We start from the raw sequence: 19890 nt of genomic DNA, 5'->3' as shown, positions 1-19890 counted from the left end.
TCATAAGAGTCCACTATAGTTGACAGAATTTCTGGACACCACATGCAATGTCCTAACCAGTTAAGAGTTACCAGCAGGTATTTATTGATAATAGAGTCAGTGGTTCCTGTGTGTTTTGATATGTTCAAACCATAAATAATCTACACCCATATTCAACCATAGGCCTTATATCTTGCACTATTGACAGTTATTTCACGAGGGCTATTTCACATGACATGCCTAAATACTTCTAACCATTAGGATAATAAATAAACTATCGATAATGTAATTACCAAACGTGATTTCAATGTATCCCTCTGGAGCCCAAAATCACGTTGTTAAAAAAAAAAAAAGATGCCTGCATTGGGCATGACAATAAATTGGGCAATTGAAAGCATCTTGGGTTTATGTTAACTTTGATTGTGTTCGATGAAAATTATAGGCCTTTCAAACATTGTATACAACTTTGTATGCAACATCATTGTCAAGTGACTTGATTGATGACTACTGTGCCAATGCGATTTCGATATGTTGAACGGGGGTGTGACGAGTGTTTTGATATAACGGCAATGTTGTCAATTCTGCTTTCAACGACTTTCAGAATTGGTAAAAAAAAAAAAAAAAAACGTTATGCATACCAACATATTAGCACAGAGTTTTGTACTGTCTTTGATATTAGGCAATAATTAAGGGTAGGCAAAGTGACTGCGTCACGCGAAAATGATATCAAAACGTTTTATAATTGCAACATTTGATGTAGGCTACAGTCACTGTGGTTGTATGAAGCGTACTATCGAAGTGACAGCTGTCGATAGGTTATATTCCCCATCATTACAACAAAGGCAATGAACGTAATCGCCATCTTTCCTTTGCGGTACCTCAGACTGTCGTGGTTTTAAGGAAAGATAGCGATGACACACATTAACGTTGACATTGTTGCAAATTATGGGGAATAACCAATCGCGACGAGGCATCTCCAACTGTGAACTAACTCTATGTCACGCTTCAGACAACCACACAATCACTTTACCTACTCTTAATTATTGCCTAATATGTTGGCATGCATAATTGTTTGTATTTTTTTTAACCAATTCTGATGGTTGTTTAAAAGCGTAATTTGTACAATATTACCGTTATATCAACACTCTCGTTAAAAATTCTAAATCGCTTTAGCGCAAAAGACAAGCGCCAATAATACGATACAAATAAGTGACTTGCCGATAATGTTGACAACGTTGCATACAACGTTAGATCTTTCAATAATTTTCATCGAACACAGTCAAAGTTAACATAAGCCCTAGATGCCTGCAATTGCCCAGCGTATAGGCATTGACGCCTACTGTGCCAAAGATAGAGCATTTTTAAACGGGAGTGACGAGTGTGTTGAAATAACAGTAATATCGTCAAAATTACGCATTTAACAGCCATCAGAATTAGCCAAATCTATCCATCCATCCGGACGCCAACATATTATTTATGAGTGTCAAAGTAATAGTTTCAGGCAAAAATTATATCAAACATTTTACCATTGAAATATGTGATGTACAGTCACATTCACGGTTGTTTTTTGAAACATGCAATTGAGTTCACAGCTGGCGATGTCTCATTGGATTGGTTATTCCCCATCATTTGCAACAAAGTTAATGACGGTAATTACTATGTTTCCTTTGCAGTACCTCAAACAGTCATGATAACCAGCTGAGATACAGTTTTATGAGTTGATTTTACTCCTGGCTCAGAGATTGTGTAGGCAGTGTCTTTAACATCATCCTCAAATCTACTCTGAGCAGGGAGTAGTTTTTTGCCTTAAAACAGGTTTTAACAGGTTCCCTAAGATCTTTTTTTGAGGTCGTGTCTAGACTTGGACAGTTCATGCAGCTTTAGATTTCTGATCATTAGAGTTCTGTTGATGGATTTCTGTCCTACATTTAAATGTGTCTACCATGTCCACAGTGTGCCCGGATTCCCTTTTCCCGCAATATATTCAAATGCCGGTATGCATTCTACAAATGGTGGAATAGGCTCAAAATATTCTGATAATCCTCAACAACAACCTTAATCGTCTCCGTATAGGAGATTCGATTGACCGCTCTAACTTTTGCCACCTTCGCCCTTAAAAGGCACTCCAGGAAGTTGGGATCATGATCCCAGCACAATTGCAACACCGTTGTCCTTCTCCACACTGTTCTTCAATATACTCTGTCTGTCTACACACATTTGAAACATAGCCAGATCCTTTACAATTGTTACACTGTAATGGCTTGCGGACGAAAGCTCTTTACAGCGTATCTTACATAACAAAGCTTCACATGCGTAGGTATTTGCTCTTTATAAGAAAACAACAGGACCGACAGACTTTCTTATTTTTCTCCATTCACCCAGCGGGTCAGACACCAGGCCCCATCCACACCAGGAATTCTCTTTAGGTATTCAACCTGAACGTGTGTCGTCACCCCTGAGATGACTCCTTTGACGGGTGCTCTACTCCGAAGTTCAAAACACAAAACTTCTGTTGTTCGGATTCTTTTGAGGCTCCTGGTCACTCTGACAGACTCCACTTTTCCCAGCGCATACTTCACCATTTTCGACACCTCAAACAGGTTTCCCATTTTTGCATCCTTACTAAAAAACAAACACATCCCAACTACAAGCGATTCATTATTGTTCATACACGTGTCCTCCACTCCAATTTTAGACAATTTCCTTTTTGTTCCAGTTTTCATTGGTTTTCACCAACTTTGCTAGATGCGCTGCTTGATTCAAACTCAGTATCCACTTCAGCCATCTTTCCTTTGTCCTCACTCTTCAGACTCTAACTCAACTTTTTATTTTGTGTCTTCCTCTGCTTTTTTTCTTCCTTTGTAAATATCAGCTAGCTAGCGTTTATGAGGCCGGCAAACACGCTAGGAACATAGTTCTTCCAACGTTATAATGAAACGGTTCCTCGGTCCCAAGACACACGTTTTCTGGAGACTTGTGGGAGGCGTGCTGATGACGTTGACCACTGTATGCACTTTCAGTAGCCTGATTGAGTCCAGACTGAGGAGAAATCCGCACACAATGCATCCCCGACCACCTCCTGAAGTTGTCAGACAGATCAGAACACAAAGTACCTTTTCAAATGCGATCTTCATATTCTGATAGCAGAAGTCGCATGTAAGTGTCAAGTGTAGACTGAGATGCTTTGTGGATAATGGCCTAGGCTCTGTGTGTATGTGTACTGACTAAGTATCAACTGTTCCTAGATCAAGCTCTGTGTGTGTGATAGTGTATAGTGCTGTATGTGTGCTGACTATGAACTGTCCCTGGGTCAGGTTCTCAGAGCGGTCCGTCCATTGCTCTATCCCGCCTGGAGCATGCCATGTCAGAGGTGTCAGCCATCAGCTCCGCCCACAAACAGGGCCCCACCTACATCTGGACCACCCTGGAGCGCATCTGGCTGCAAGCAGGTACAGGAGGGAGGGAGCGAGCGTACATAACTATCTAGTGTACACTGGAGTCAGCTAGGACAAGCTTCTTACCCACTGAAATTAGCTACAGGAGGGAGTGTAGACTCTACCACCAGAGTGTACACTACTGCTGCCAGCTATAGGAAGCGAGAGAGAGTGTACTCCACTGGAGATAGAGGGCAGGGGTGTGCATCCTACCCTATAATTGTGAACTGAGCAGAGAGAAAGGCCATCGCTGTACCGATGGATGAGTTAGGGTCAAGTTCCCTGTGTTGGATTTTAAGCAAAGGTAGTTTTCGTCATCTGGCATTTGTCTTCTATTTGACCCTTGAGAGTAATTTCACTGAAAAACCCACTGAACTTTACATCACATGTACAGTAGATACACATATACTGTACCTCAGTCAGTCGTTAGAGGCATCTGTTATATCTCCCTCCCAGCACAGACCGAGCCAGTGTAGTGAATGTATCTGTGTGTGACCCAGGGTGTGGTCCCCTCTCCCAGACAGGCAGGCCCAGGCAGGGATGTGTGGCTGGGCAGTCATGCCCATGTCTCTCCCCTCCCTCTCCAGTCACATTCCTCTGTCATGTGGATCATCAATTCCTGCCTCAAATCTCACATCTTGATCGGCCCAACAGGCAGGCAGCACGAACACACACAGCACTTCTCCTCAGGGCAGGACACAACCACCCAGCATGACCTGGCTCCACGCAGGCACGCACGCACACACACACACACACACACACACAGCCACTATGCATAATCTCACACACACTCACATGTAGGCACAGAGGAGGGACTATTGTAGGTGGATTTGTTAATATTATTCATGTTCTTCATTATGGTGTCAAGCCCAGGTGAGGAATATGAACAATTGTTTATAGAAAATGGGATCCGGAATAGTGATTTTATATTTTCTGAGTAGCGTTATTTGAGGGCATAATAGCGTGCGCAAATAGCTCCCATCTGTGCCCACTTTGAAAAACAGATAAACAAACATTCACACACTTTACTTGGCTACCGCATAAAGGCATATACGGTGTTGGCGCACACACGCACGCACGCACGTACCACGCGCACACACACACAGGCTAAGTGAATGTGTTTTAGGCAAGCCTCCCCTCAAGAGTTTCTAATGGTTAAGCTGTCATCACTCTATTGTCCACTCTCCCCCAGAGACAGCTCTATCCCAATGTCCTGCCCTCCATTGGTCAGTGGTGGCCTGAGGGAGGGGCCTGTGGACGGCCCACTATCTGGCCCACTATCCAGCCTGTAATTGGCCAGTGTTGTGCTTGCGGGAGTGTCTGTGCTGAGGGCAGCCTGGGGTTTGTCTTGAGCCACAGCAGCAGCATGCAATGCCCTTATTTAGGCATGAGCCTCATTACTTCCCAGGCACTGCATTCTGGTCTTGTTTGTGTGTCTGTCAGTGTAAATATGCGTCTGTATCTCTGTGCCTATGACTGAATCTTCTTTCAGTCCATTATGTGGGTATGTGTTCAATGTCATGTTGGTACAGTATGTGTCCTTTCCTCTGTTGCGACATATTCCCCAAGTCAACCTTGTGAATGATAATGAGTCCTGAAACAACATACCTGGTAAAACAAAGAGAAATGAAACAAGAATTATTCATGTCGAACGACGGTGGCCGTGCAGTTGGTGATGTGACGTGTTAGCCTGGCTTTATCAGCACATACTGTTGTCAGCTGTCTCAACCGATGATCGAGCCCTCTCTCTCTCTCTCTCTCTGTCTTTCTCTCGCCTCCCGCCATCTCTCTCCCATAGGAGAGTTGTTCATGGCAGAGGGGCGTGTGAAGGAGGCCCAGTTCTGTGTGCAGGAGGCAGCTGTGCTCTTCCCCAACTCCCACTCCGTGCTGCTGCTAAGGGGCCGGCTGGCCGAGCTCAAAGGGAACCAGGACGAGGCCAAGGGTTTGTACGATGAAGCCCTGGCCATCCACCCCAACGGACACCGCATACTGCTGCACCTGGTGAGAGAGAGAGAGACACACACATACGTGTAACACAGTTTTGGTGAGACGCACACTCACAGTCCTGGTAAGAGTCACCACACACAAAGACCTGGGGCACATCAACAGGCCTATTATCCTCAGTAATAACAGATAACCATCTTGAAAACATTTCCTGTGAGCCACAGCACTCTGTAAGAAATGGTCCAATCATAAAGAGTCCCAGATCTACCTCTCCCCCCAGATCTCCCTCCCCCCCCCCCCCCCATCTCCTGGATACAACTCTCCCATTACCCTACATGCTGTCTCCATAGTGACCATACATTGGTTGTGTAGCCGTAAATGCTTCTCTGGCTTAAACAGTGGCCGCAGTGTGACCACATAAGGCCAGTACCTTTCTCTCGCTCGTGTGCGTGTGTTTGTGTGTGTGTGTGTGTGTGTGTGGGGGGGGGGGGTGAGAGAGGGTGAGAGAGGGTGTATTATGTGTGGGGTGAGAGAGGGTGCTCTTGGCTTCCATATTTGGCCAGTGGGAGTACCAATCCCTGGGGTGAGGAGCTGAAACACAGCCAGCTGGCACTGGCCCACTGTCTCCTATGACAGATCTGTATCACTGTGAGTGCGTGTCACTGTGTGTGTGTCCGAGTGTGCGCCTGCATGTGTTTTTCTGTGTGTATGTGTAAGCAGAACAGCATGTTATGTGGAGTATGGCCAATCCTGCTTGCTCCAATCCAAGTATTACAATTCAGAACCAATACTGCAGTTTCTCCTCTGAGAGACAGTATCTCCAGTTAGGATGGGACCTTTTTAAATGTGTGTGGGTGCGGTAGGTTCCCCACAATGCCCATTCAATTCAACTCTCTGCCTGTACTAGTTTGCTGTTAAAAGGGTTTTGGTGTTCATCCTAACCTCCTATCCCTTAACCGTGGTGGCCATTTTGACATGGTCCTGTTCTCGTTTTATGAGCTTTGTTTACAAGCAAGCTAATAATAACTTGGTTTAACGAGCTACGGTAATTAGAAATGCAGCTAGCTCAACACCGTTAGCGGATGTTCTCCAGACTTGCTCACCATTCCGCTCGCTGCCTAGCAACAGCTCATTCCCTCCATCTTTCTGGGCGTTACCCCAAAATATCCTTGCCCAACTCCCCAATAAAACAGTGTTATACCGTGATGTTGTCTATATTCAACATAACCAGCGGTTACACCAAGGGAGAGGCTTATCCAGACAATGCTATTATTAGATTCACTCGGCCTAGACAGTATTACTAGATTCACTCGGCCTATACAGTATTATTAGATTCACTCGGCCTAGACAGTATTATTAGACTCACTCGGCCTAGACAGTATTATTAGACTCACTCGGCCTAGACAGTATTATTAGACTCACTCGGCCTAGACAGTATTATTAGATTCACTCGGCCTAGACAGTATTATTAGATTCACTCGGCCTAGACAGTATTATTAGATTCACTCGGCCTAGACAGTATTATTAGATTCACTCGGCCTAGACAGTATTATTAGATTCACTCGGCCTAGACAGTAGTATTTGATTCACTCGGCCTATACAGTAGTATTTGATTCACTCGGCCTATACAGTAGTATTTGATTCACTCGGCCTATACAGTAGTATTTGATTCACTCGGCCTATACAGTAGTATTTGATTCACTCGGCCTATACAGTATTATTAGACTCACTCGGCCTATACAGTAGTATTTGATTCACTAGGCCTATACAGTAGTATTAGATTCACTCGGCCTATACAGTAGTATTTGATTCACTCGGCCTATACAGTAGTATTTGATTCACTCGGCCTATACAGTAGTATTTGATTCACTCGGCCTATACAGTAGTATTTGATTCACTCGGCCTATACAGTATTATTAGACTCACTCGACCTATACAGTATTATTAGATTCACTAGGTCTTTATACTGTTTGTCAGTCCTATACTCTGTTCTCACACCACCAGCCACAGGAACATGAGGTGTGTGTGTTGGTGTGGGTGTGTGACTGATGTGTAAAGTATGTGTCTGTGTGTGTGGGTGTGACTGACGTGTAAAGTGTATGTGACTGACTGATGTGTAAAGTATGTACAGTTGAACTCGGAGGTTTACATGCACCTTAGCCAAATACATTTAAACACAGTTTTTCACAATTCCTGACATTTAATCCAAGTAAAGATTCCCTGTCTTAGGTCAGTTAGGATCACCACTTTATTTTAAGAATATGAAATGTCAGAATAATTTAAGAGAATTATTTATTTCAGCTTTTATTTCTTTCATCACATTCCCAGTGGGTCAGAAGTTTACATACACTCAATTAGTATTTGGTAGCATTGCCTTTAAATTTTTTAATTTGGGTCAAATGTTTCGGGTAGCCTTCCACAAGCTTCCCACAATAAGTTCCTCCTGACAGAGCTGGTGTAACTGAGTCAGGTTTGTAGGCCTCCTTGCTCGCATACACTTTTTCAGTTCAGCCCACAAGTTTTTATAGGATTGAGGTCAGGGCCTTGTGATGGCCATTCCAATACCTTGACTTTGTTGTCCTTAAGCCATTTTGCCACAACTTCGGAAGTATGCTTGGGGTCATTGTCCATTTGGAAGACCCGTTTGCGACTAAGCTTTAACTTCCTGACTGATGTCTTGAGATGTTACTTCAATATATCCACATAATTTTCCTTCCTCATCAAGCCATCTATTTTGTGAAGTGCACCAGTCCCTCCTGCAACAAAGCACCCCCACAACATGATGCTTCCACCCCCATGCTTCATGGTTAGGATGGTGTTCTTCGACTTGCAAGCCTATAGATACGTTTGTACCCGTTTCCTCTAGCATCTTCACAAGGTCCTTTGCTGTTGTTTTGGGATTGATTTGCACTTTTCACACCAAAGTACGTTCATCTCTAGGAGACGCATCTCCTTCCTGAGCGGTATGACGGCTGCGTGGTCCCATGGTGTTTATACTTGCGTACTATTGTTTGTACAGATGAACATGGTACCTTCAGGCATTTGGAAATTGCTCCCAGTATACAATTTTTTTTCTGAGGTCTTGGCTGATTTCTTTTGATTGTCCCATGATGTCAAGCAAAGAGGCACCGAGTTTGAAGGTAGGCCTTTTAATACATCCACAGGTACACCTCCAATTGAGTCAAATTATGTCAATTAGCCTATCAGAAGCTTCTAAAGCCAAGACATCATTTTCTGGAATTTTCCAATCTGTTTAAAGGCACAGTCAACTTAGTGTGAATTGTCATACAGTGAAATAATCTGTCTGTAAACAATTGTTGGGAAAATCACTTGTGTCATGCACAAAGTAGATGTCCTAACCGACAAGCCAAAACTATAACAAGAAATTTGTGGAGTGGTTGAAAAACTAGTTTTAATGACTCCAACCTAAGTGTATGTAAACTTCCGACTTCAACTGTGTGATACTTTATGAAAGCCAGTGTAGGTAGTGTGACTCATCCCCAGGGCCAGTTGGTTGGGTGTATTTTAGGATGGATAGTGATGCTTGGGTTGGGAAGCCAGTGGAGCTGATCTTCCCTGCCCTGCCTTCTTCCTGACTCTGCTGTTTAAATGATTCTCGCCACAGCTCTCAATGTCCTCCACATCCCAGCACCTCTGCATCCTCTCTCCTCTGTTTTGCTTGCTGCTTAGCTCTGTGTCAGTTAGCTACACATAGGCCTCTTCTCACTGAACCAGCTCTCTTCCTCTCTGTCTCTTTCTCCTTTCTTCTACTCACACAGACACACATATATATTCACAGACGGATGCAGACACACACACAGACGCATACAGATGTACGGTCAAGGGCAATCACTTCATCTCATAGAATGAATTGCGTTTCAGTGATCCAATGCCCCCCCACCCCACCCACTCTCTCTTTCTCTCAGTCTCTCTTCTCTGGATGGGAGTGGCTGGCAGCTCATTTGATAATGCAAATACATTATTTATAACACTTCGCTCCTTCTCGGGCGCTTTATGGGATTGCCTAGCAACCAGGGAAATATATTCTATTGAGCAATACCTCTGATAACCAGCTAGAGAGAAAGATAGGAGGAGGGGAGCTGGCTTGTGCCTGTTCGCCATTGTGCATGTGTTCACCTCTTTTTCCCTCTCTCTCTGCATTCTCCCTCCCTCTCGTTCTCTTTCTTTGTTTTGTTTTTCTCTTTCATTCTTTCGCTTTCTCCCACCCCTCCCCCATCTTTCTCTCGTTAGCTGAATGGGCGTGTACTTTAGTGATTGGATTAGCTGGTTCAGCTTGTGTAGTGTTGACATAAGGTGTCTCATATCGGTTGGCTCCCCTGGGTGTATGAGTCAGGTCAGGTCACGAGCAGGTTAGTCCTTTTCCGGAGCGCCCTGAATCTGGCAAGACTAGGGTCAAGTGGGCAAGCGGAGAGACAGGGAGGGGAGATAAAGAGCGGTGATAGAGACAGGGCTACCAGAGGGCTTTGAGGGATAACTAAGGCTCCCAGCAATAGGGCTTTTTGGGAATAGGACATTGCAAGGCCAGGGCCCAAGTAATCGTAGCTCACTCTCAGCCCAGCTCCGCCAGCTCAACCAGGCAGGCAGGGATTACATCGCCACCACATCTCTGATAGGATTAGTGGGTTCAGGTGTGGGGCGCCACGCTGGGTCACGGCCCGGGCCACCAGGGCATCAAGGGGATGAGCCTCAGATACATACTACTGGCACAGGGCCCTCTCTGCCTGTCTTTTACTCTCTCGCTCTGTCTGGTTGTCCTTCAATTTCTCTACTGCTGTCTCTCGCTCTCTTCCTCTCTCCTCTTTCTCAATCTTTCTCTGTTTCGCTCTCTCTCTACTGCTCTCTCCCCTCCTCTCTCTAAACACAGGGTTTGTTTTCCTCTGCCTTGTTTACGGCGCAGTATAGGGTGTTTATTTCCTTGAACAATTGACCTAAGAGGATTAGACTTGGCATCATCATGTAAACCCCCGAGGAGAGGAAATACAGTGGTGAAGCCTCACTGTGTGTGCGTGCGTGCGTGCGTGCGCCAGAAACTTCAAAGAATGGAAGAATTGAACCGACTCATGGGTGGTTATTTCCCATAAGTCCCCGTGTGTAAATCCTGGTGACAGTAGGGCAGTGGAATGGCAACGAATAGATCAAAGACCCGCTGGCAGTGTGAGATGATGAGGACGCCAGTGCCTTAACAATGGCAACACACCCACCGTGTGATACTGTATCTTCCACTTTGTCTCTGCACCCCACCTAAGATCTCCTTCCGTCTTTTCTTCAGTTCTGGTCAGTAGCATAGAGAGTATACAGTAACAACTGTAGGAAAAGGAGTGAGAGAGTCTGGAGTTGCAGCAGAGAGGAACTCTGAGACTGAGAGACAGAGGGAGCAGAGCATCCGCATTGGAGGTTGCGTCAGAGCCCCTAGACAGCTCTCTGAGTTTCAGCCCAATTAATCTGGGGCTTGTGAGCAGAGCCTGCATAACAAGACTCGCCTGTTTGACCTCAGGCAAGCCCTGCACTGGAGGCTGTGTGTGTGTGTGTTCATGCCTTTGGTCGGTTGCGTGATACCCTGTTACGCTGCTGGACTCTGGAGACACACAGAGAGAAGTTTTAAAGAGACATGTCACGCTGGGCTGACCACTACTGCCCTCTCACACAGCCACAAACACACACCGACACAAAGTAACACATAGGGAGCAGTCATCCTCATCACACAAACATCCCATCCTTTCTGGAAATGCCTCTGGCTGCAATCACTTGACACGCCTGTGCAAAGGAAGAGTTGGGACAAACAGGAGCTTTAACTAGCAACATCTCATCCTCTTAGGCAGCTGGACATGGCTTCCCCTCCCCCCCTGTTTTTCTGTGTCCCATTAAGACCCAAATGTGCACTTTAGTGCCCCTCTGACACGCTATGTCTAGTGTCAGAGGGTTCTCATGAGCTGTGTTCAAATACTCATACTACCCACACTAACCATACTGTAGCGACCCGCACAGACAGCTGTGTGTTATGTGTTAGGCTAGGAGGTGGTTGTGTTGTACTGACCAGTACCCGGTGTTCGCGGGGTCCGACATGTCAATCAACCTGCTATCTGCCAATCACGGGAAGGCCTGGAATGTTCTGATGCCGGGCGTCCTGGTGGTTGGCGGAGTGGCGTGGAGGGGGGTTGGGCAGGGGGGTGGAGCATTGGAAGTTAAGACCAGGTTCAGCCTTTGTTCTCTCTCTCTTACGTCTGGGCTTCACAAGAGAAGGTCACGATTGGCTTGTGGGTTATCTGTCATCTATTTGGCGTGTGCTACGGCCCAAACAGTAGCCTGTGTAAAGTTGGTTTAATAAACCGTCAATTCGCAAACTCAAGCCTCTGTCTGGACAATTGTTCATTTATGATCTAGTCAGGTCATTACAATACTATTTGTGACGTGAATTGAGTATATAGTATGCTTATTGGTCATAGTATGGATATAGTTAGTATGCCAAAAGTTCCCGAATGTCGTATTAAATTCGCCAAAATATGAAGTATACACGCAGAGGACACTATTTCCGTACTTTAGGGCCCATAATGCAATTCTTCTGGAAATGGGCGTGGCTTCACCTCGTTTTCAAATTTGATTAATTGCTTTAACTAATTATGACAAATGTTAACAAAATTTTGAGCAATGTAATAAAGTAATTACTTTTCAATTAAGGTACCTTACACGTTATGTTGGCTGACAATTTGTTAGCTAAGATGTCCTTACGAACCACATAGCATATCATTACAGCAGTATGTACCGGTATGTTAGCTAGCTACCTAACGTTAGTTGGCTACTTATACAGCAAACGTGCCAGTATATTAACTATAGGCTAGCTAACTAACTACCCAATGTTTATTGACTTGGTTATTCCCGTCATTCTTAGCTAAATGGTATAGTCATGTGCATTCTCAATGACATTCGGGTGCTTTCGTAAATTCGCTCTGGCTATCTACTCCGATTTCAGAGCACTCTCGTCTGAGTGTACCAGAGCGCAGAATAATTAATTTACGAGCGCTCAACATAGGTTGAATATGGCCGGTGTCAGTTAACGCCGGCAAAAAAGCGTAATTAAAACAGTTTGTGTGGATAAAATGAGAACTGCCTAACCAGCTCTGCTTGGGCGAGTAAAAGGGTCAGTGGTCACTCTCATTTGTGTCTTGAAGTAGCTAGCAAGCTAGCCAACGTTAGCTTAAGTGCTTGACTGCCGTTTGTAAGGTCAGAACGCTTAAATCAACCCTACTCCTCGGCCAGAGCGCTCTGAGAGCGAAACGCTGTGAATTTACGAACTGAAAATCTGACAACACTCGGAATTTACCAGCGCACTCTGGCACTCCAGGTTGAATTTAAGAACACACCCGAAGTCCTGAAATGTCTAACTAGTAATTTGTTACGCTAACTAGCTAGCAAGAGGTTGCATAGCAACAGCATCAACTTCCGGTTGACCGGCGCGCTTTCGACTGTGCCGCAAAAGCATGCTCATCCGGGAAGGTCGATTTCCGGCTTATAAACCCAGGGTCGTTACAGTATGTAGTATATACTCATTAAGTATGTCGTATGGTATTCAAACACATCTATGGTTTAGATATAGCCAAAGCTATATCCAAAGTTACAGATGTAGGATCTTAATTTAAACCAGTTTGCTACAGCAGGAAAATAATCCTGCAGCAACAGGAAATGTGAATTATTATTATTATTATTATGTGGATTATAATTAATGGACATTTTTAGTAGGGGTTGATACATGTTTCATAAGATCAAATCAAGTCTGACATTTTTAAAGTGGAAATTACACATTTTAGAAATTTTTTAAAATCTTGACTACACCACAAGTTTGCATTTCCTGCAACAAAAGAGTGATCAAAATAAGATTTTACATCTGTAAATCTCTGTCTCTCTCTGTAATCTCTCAATTACTTATGTAACAGTTTAACTTTAGACCGTCCCCTCGCCCATACCCGGGCGCGAACAAGGGACCCTCTGCACACATCAACAACAGTCACCCACGAAGCATCGTTACCCATCGCTCCACAAAAGCCGCGGCCCTTGCAGAGCAAGGGGAACCACTACTTCAAGGTCTCAGAGCAAGTGAAGTCACCGATTGAAACGCTATTTAGCGCGCACCACCGCTAACTAGCTAGCCGTTTCACATCCGTTACACTTATCCCCCATTCAAACTCACCTTTCATCACTTCACCTCCTCCTGTTTCCTGCCTTCCTCAGGGCCAGTTGTTGGTGCGGTGTGGGCGTGTGGGTCTGGGGGAGAAGGTGCTGCGGGATGCGGTGCAGGCCCAGAGCACGTCCCACGAGGCATGGAGCGGCCTGGGGGAGGCCCTGCAGTCACAGGGCAGCAGCCAGGCTCCAGACTGCTTCCTCACAGCCCTGGAGCTGGAGTCCTCCTGTCCCATCAGGCCCTTCACCATCATACCCCGTGAGCTGTGAGGAGCAGACAGAGGGTACTACTGTATTACACACACACACACACGCGCGCGTGCGTATGATCATTTACACGTGCAAATTGGTGCAATATATTTTCTCTTGCCCTATTTCACTCTTTTTGCTCTCTATCTCTCCTCCCTTCCCCCTCTCCCTTTTATCTACTCTCTTCATCTTTATCTATGTCTATGCACTCATAATAATCGCTCACATGCACTCATGGACAAGTCAAGTGTATGGTGACACTGTTATACAGACCGTATACACCCACTACACTGTTATACAGACCGTATACACCCACTACACTGTTATACAGACCGTATACACCCACTACACTGTTATACAGACCGTAATCATCCACTACACTGTTATACAGACCGTACATATCCACTACACTGTTATACAGACCATATACATCCACTACACTGTTATACAGACCGTAATCATCCACAAGACTGTTATACAGACCGTAATCATCCACTACACTGTTATACAGACCATATACATCCACTACACTGTTATACAGACCGTAATCATCCAGAAGACTGTTATACAGACCGTAATCATCCACTACACTGTGATACAGACCGTATACACCCACTACACTGTTATACAGACCGTAATCATCCACTACACTGTTATACAGACCATATACACCCACAACACTGTTATACAGACCATATACACCCACAACACTGTTATACAGACCATATACACCCACTACACTGTTATACAGACCGTAATCATCCACTACACTGTTATACAGACCGTATACACCCACTACACTGTTATACAGACCGTAATCATCCACTACACTTATACAGACCGTAATCATCCACTACACTGTTATACAGACCATATACACCCACAACACTGTTATACAGACCGTATACACCCACTACACTGTTATACAGACCGTAATCATCCACTACACTGTTATACAGACCGTATACACCCACTACACTGTTATACAGACCGTAATCATCCACTACACTGTTATACAGACCGTAATCATCCACTACACTGTTATACAGACCGTAATCATCCACTACACTGTTATACAGACCATATACACCCACAACACTGTTATACAGACCGTAATCATCCACTACACTGTTATACAGACCGTAATCATCCACTACACTGTTATACAGACCGTAATCATCCACTACACTGTTATACAGACCGTATACACCCACTACACTGTTATACAGACCGTAATCATCCACTACACTGTTATACAGACCATATACACCCACAACACTGTTATACAGACCGTATACATCCACTCTCAGGGATCATTCCTATAGTATCATTCCATTTTATTCTCATTGACTGAGAGCCTTCAGCCTGTGTATGTAACTGACATAATCCATTATGTTCAAATCACTGGTTGTTTGTATTGTATATTTCTGTATTATTAATATTATGATTCATTGTGTGTGTGTTGTTTTAAATGCATTTTGTCCATCTTTGTCCTCATAAACAATGACTTAAATCACTGTGGGATTGTGCATCTTCATCTGTCTCGTCACTTGTGACTAATCTTCATCACTTCCCAGTGCCTAACCACATTAATATGGGCAGTGGGACTCGAGCTGCTATCTTATGTAATACTGCCAGCGCAGTTACTGCCATGAAACTCACAACCCCCTCTCTTTCTCTGCTCTCTCACTACCTCCTCTCTCCTCTATCCTCTTTCTCTCTCTGTATCCTCTCTCTCCTTTCTATCTGCTCTCCCTCGCCATTGCTGTGTCTCTCTCTATCTCTCACTCCCTATCCCTCCCTCTCTCTCCTCTTTCTCCACCTTATGTGATGTGGCCTGGTTGCCTAGCAGCCATCCCGTGTTTGAGTAACGGGGGAAGCGGAGAGATATCTAGTCTGTTTGGCAACATAGGCTGCTGTAATCAATGGCTCTGTGTTCTACATTGATTTCTGTTTCAAGAAGAAGCATCCCAGTCCCCTCTCTGCATGCACAATTTATTAACCCTTTCACACCCCACGATAGAGTTATGACTAAAGCATATCAAAGTCATTCTGTTTCACACAGGCCTACTACACATGATCAAAAGCCACATGCATGTCTGTATTTTATGTTGATGATAGATCACCCACTGTCACTATTGTCTTCCAATCCCTGTCTCTACTACTTCCATTACCCTCCACCACTCACTCCCCCTGTCCATCCCCTCATTAGCCCGTGTGTGACACCTGCGCCGGGCTGGTGTATGGAAGATGAATGGCCTAATCCAGGGGTTTTCGAATCTCTCCTCTGGGACCAGCAGACATCTCACTATGTTGTGTTGTAGCCTTGAACTAGTTCACCTGATTCACCAGTCAAGGGCTTGATAATTAGTTGACAAGTTGAGTCATGTGTTAGCTTGAATAGATCAAATAGATGGAATGGCTGGCGGACTCCAAGGAGAAGTATAAAAAGCCCTGGCCTAATCCGTGCGGATGTGAAGTGATCTATAATGTAGCTCAGTCAGGACAAGGCTGGTAAAAGAAGACAGATTAATGAATGGGCCAGCCTGCCGCAAAGCCTCTCAGGATGACATCAGCTGATGAAGGGCTCAGGGCAGTTCTGCTCATCACCCAGCCAGTCCAGACTGAATAATTAGCCTACGTGACATCTAAAACATTTTACAGTGCCTTCAGAAAGTATTCACTTTTTCCACGTTGTTGTGTTACAGCCTGGATGGATTAAATGGTCACTGACCTAGACACAATATCCCATAATGTGAAAGTGTAATTGTTTTTCGAAATTTTACAAATTAATTAAAAAAATGAAAAGCTGAAATTACTAGAGTCAATAAGTATTCAAGCACTTTGTTATGGCAAGCCTAAATACAGTGCCTTCAGAAGGTATTCAGACCCCTTTACTTTTCCACATTTTGTTAGGTTACAGCCTTATTCTAAAATTGATTAAAAAAATTAAAATCCCCTAACAAATCTACACACAATACCCCATAATGACAAAGAAAAACAGGTTTTTAGACATTTTTGCAAATGTATTAAAACAGATATCACATTTACTTAGGTATTCAGAACCTTGAATCAGCACTTTGTTGAAGCACCTTTGGCAGCGATTACAGCCTTGAGTCTTCTTGGGTATGACGCTACAAGCTTGGCACACCTGTATTTGGGGAGTTTTGTCCATTCTTCTCTGCAGATCCTCTCAAGCGCTGTCAGGTTGGATGGGGAGCGTTGCTGCACAACTATTTTCAGATCTCTCCAGAGACGTTCGATCAGGTTCAAGTCCGGGCTATGGTTAGGCCACTTAAGGACATTAACATACCAACATGTGGAAAAAGTCAAAAGGTCTGAATACTTTCCGAAGGCACTGTATGTTCAGGAGTAAAAATGTGCATAACAAATCACATAATAAGTTGCATGGACTCATCACTCTGTGTGCAATAATAGTGTTTAACGTGATTTTTGAATGAATACTGCATCTCTGAACGCCACACATACAATTATTTGTAAGGTCCCTCAGTCGAGCATCACATTTCATAGACAGACTCAACCACAAAAAGGTTTTCAAAAGACTTTCAAAGAAGGGCACCTATTGGTAGATGGGTAATAATTAAAAAGTAGACATTGAATATCCCTTTGAGCATGGTGAAGTTATTAATTACACTTTGGATGGTGTATGAATACACCCAGTCACTACAAAGATACAGGCGACCTTCCTAACTCAGTTGCCGGGGAGGGAGGAAACCGCTCAGGGATTTCACCATGAGGCCAATGGTGACTTTAAAACAGTTACAGAGTTAAATGGCTGTGATAGGAGAAAACTGAGGATGGATCAACAACATTATAGTTACTCCACAATAGAGCAACAAGGCACTAAAGTAATACAAATCAATTAACTTTTTGTCTTGAATACAAAGTGTTATGTTTGGGGCAAATCTAATACAACACATTACTGAGTACCACTCTCCATTATTTTCAAGCATAGTGGTGGCTGCATCATGTTATGGGTATGCTTGTAATCTTTAAGGACTGGTGAGTTTTTCAGGGTAAAAAATAAACAAAATGGAGGTAAGCCCAGTCAAAATCCTAGAGGAAAACCTGTTCAGTCTGCTTTCCACCAGGTGCTTCTACAAACTATTGACTCAGGAGTGTGAATCACGTTGTAAATTATATATGTCTGTATTTAATTTTCAATACATTTGCTAACATTTCAAAAAATATGTTTTCACATTGTCATTATGGGGTATTGTGTGTAGATGGGTGAGAAAAACATATATATTTAATCAGTTTTGAATTCAGGCTGTAACACAACAAAATGTGGAATAAGTCAAGGTGTATGAATACTTTCTTAAGGCACTGTACACACGGCCAGTATATCCCTGTATAGTAAGCTATTCTGCGTTCTCCAGTCCAATATGATCAGGCATTTGCATTGGTGCTTCAGAGGTGGCTAAGCCTCAATTTATACTCAACTAGAAGTACTCCGTAACTGCTTTGTGATTTCACCACACAGAGGGCTCTGTTCAGAGATCTTGTGTATGCTGTAGGTTGTAACTTAATGCACGCTCCAGTAACGTTTCGCTATGTATAATACCAGCCTTAGATCTGATTCCACATACACACAGTGTGATGGATCTTGTTGTTGTCGCTGAGTGGGAAACAACTGGACTGACTGCAGGGGAAAACATAATAGTGCCCAAAGTACTGTTGCACGGTATAGCGCTACCACGGTAACACCAAGGTAACAAAACGTTATAACGCTTGTGATACCAACATTTTAGAAAACTGTACAATCGTTTCATATAAAGCTTGCCAAGAGTTTTGGCCCCATAGAAATGGAATTACTAGAACAGGTAAAGAACCCCTGAACTGCAATTTGACTGTACCCCCAAGGGCACACTCAATGTGGCTGCGGGTCCACCGTTCATGGAACAAATTGCCAGTTCTAGTCATTTTATTTCTATGATTAGCACTGTACAGTGCTGTATGTGAGGTGGTGTTCCGGACAAAAAGGGAGCAACCCTATGAGACTGCCAAACTCCAGGGGGTTATTGTAGGGCAGAGGGAAGTTAATAGAGTGGACGCTAACAATAGGTTCTGTGTGGCAACCTGCATTTCAGTACACGGGGATAACTTTAGGCCAGGAGGGCAATTATGGCAGGTCATTGGTGTGGTTTTTCATATAAACCTACATAGTTATATCCCTTTAATGATCAGCAAAGGAACCGGCGACCTAACAATGCATTCTATAACGATGTTGACACATTAAAGGTGGCAGCCATTGAAGAGGCAGATTTCCAATTGTAACTAATTCTTCTTGATAATGTTTGAGGTTAGCCAGTTAGCGTAAATGAGTTACAGCAGCAGAGCTATCACCAACCTTGCCCCCAGTTTGTATTTCACCAGTCCGACTCACCTGATCGCCCTTAAACAGCCACGGTCCTCGTCCATGTGCCAAACATCATGCCAGCCCCATTACAGGATAAACAATGACCCCTTGTTTCACTAAAAACAGCCTATTCAAGCGTATTAAACTTTTATAGGTCATTTAATAGAGCTGTAATGTCAGCCTATCACAGCTGTTAATGACATGGTAAAAAGATACCTGGTCGCCCGCCTTGGTGTCATGCTGCCTTCTGAATTGTTTAGCCAGCTGTCAACACAGTGGTGTCGGGTCGATGGGAGTGTATATGACCCTGCCGGAGAGGACATAAGTGAACAGCACTCCAAAGTTAAAGTAGAGTTAAACTAAGCAAAATCAACTTGCTTTTCTGTTCAAATCAAAAATTCTAATCAGGTCCCTACACAGGCTCAGAAGGATCCTATGAGGGCGGGACATTTTCTGGTGACAGTAGTCCTTCCAGTGCTTCTACCGTCTTAGAGCCCCCAAAACATTTTGTCTGCAGACACAGTGATGTCCAGCTTCTTGGACACTTGTGCAGCACAATTAATAACTGTGGCTATAAATGCTACAAAATCCACCTTCTTCACAATGAGTGTATCCAGATCACTTGATTTACGTAAAAACATTTGCAGCAACATTTACTCCACATAGGAGATCTGCTGTACAGCCCTGACCCTTGACTCCTCAACTTCTTTC

At 44.0% G+C, this 19890-nt stretch overlaps 1 protein-coding gene across 4 annotated transcripts in view; it reads left to right on the top strand.

Moving 5' to 3' along the window:
• LOC115113333 (tetratricopeptide repeat protein 7A-like) overlaps positions 1 to 15316 on the top strand; it is a 45506-nt gene extending 30190 nt beyond the window's left edge. For all 4 annotated transcript variants that reach the window (XM_029640857.2, XM_029640859.2, XM_029640856.2 and 1 more), the window contains exons 19-21: positions 3294 to 3428; positions 5212 to 5414; positions 13602 to 15316. In XM_029640857.2, coding sequence (XP_029496717.1) covers positions 3294 to 3428; positions 5212 to 5414; positions 13602 to 13820 — 557 coding nt within the window. In that variant the 3' untranslated portion in view covers positions 13821 to 15316. The remainder of the gene's footprint in view (positions 1 to 3293; positions 3429 to 5211; positions 5415 to 13601) is intronic.
• Positions 15317 to 19890: the final 4574 nt, after the last annotated feature.

The sequence above is a fragment of the Oncorhynchus nerka genome, linkage group LG28, assembly GCF_034236695.1.
Source record: "Oncorhynchus nerka isolate Pitt River linkage group LG28, Oner_Uvic_2.0, whole genome shotgun sequence".
NCBI lineage: Eukaryota > Metazoa > Chordata > Actinopteri > Salmoniformes > Salmonidae > Oncorhynchus > Oncorhynchus nerka.
This window is presented reverse-complemented; position numbering and strand designations above follow the sequence as displayed.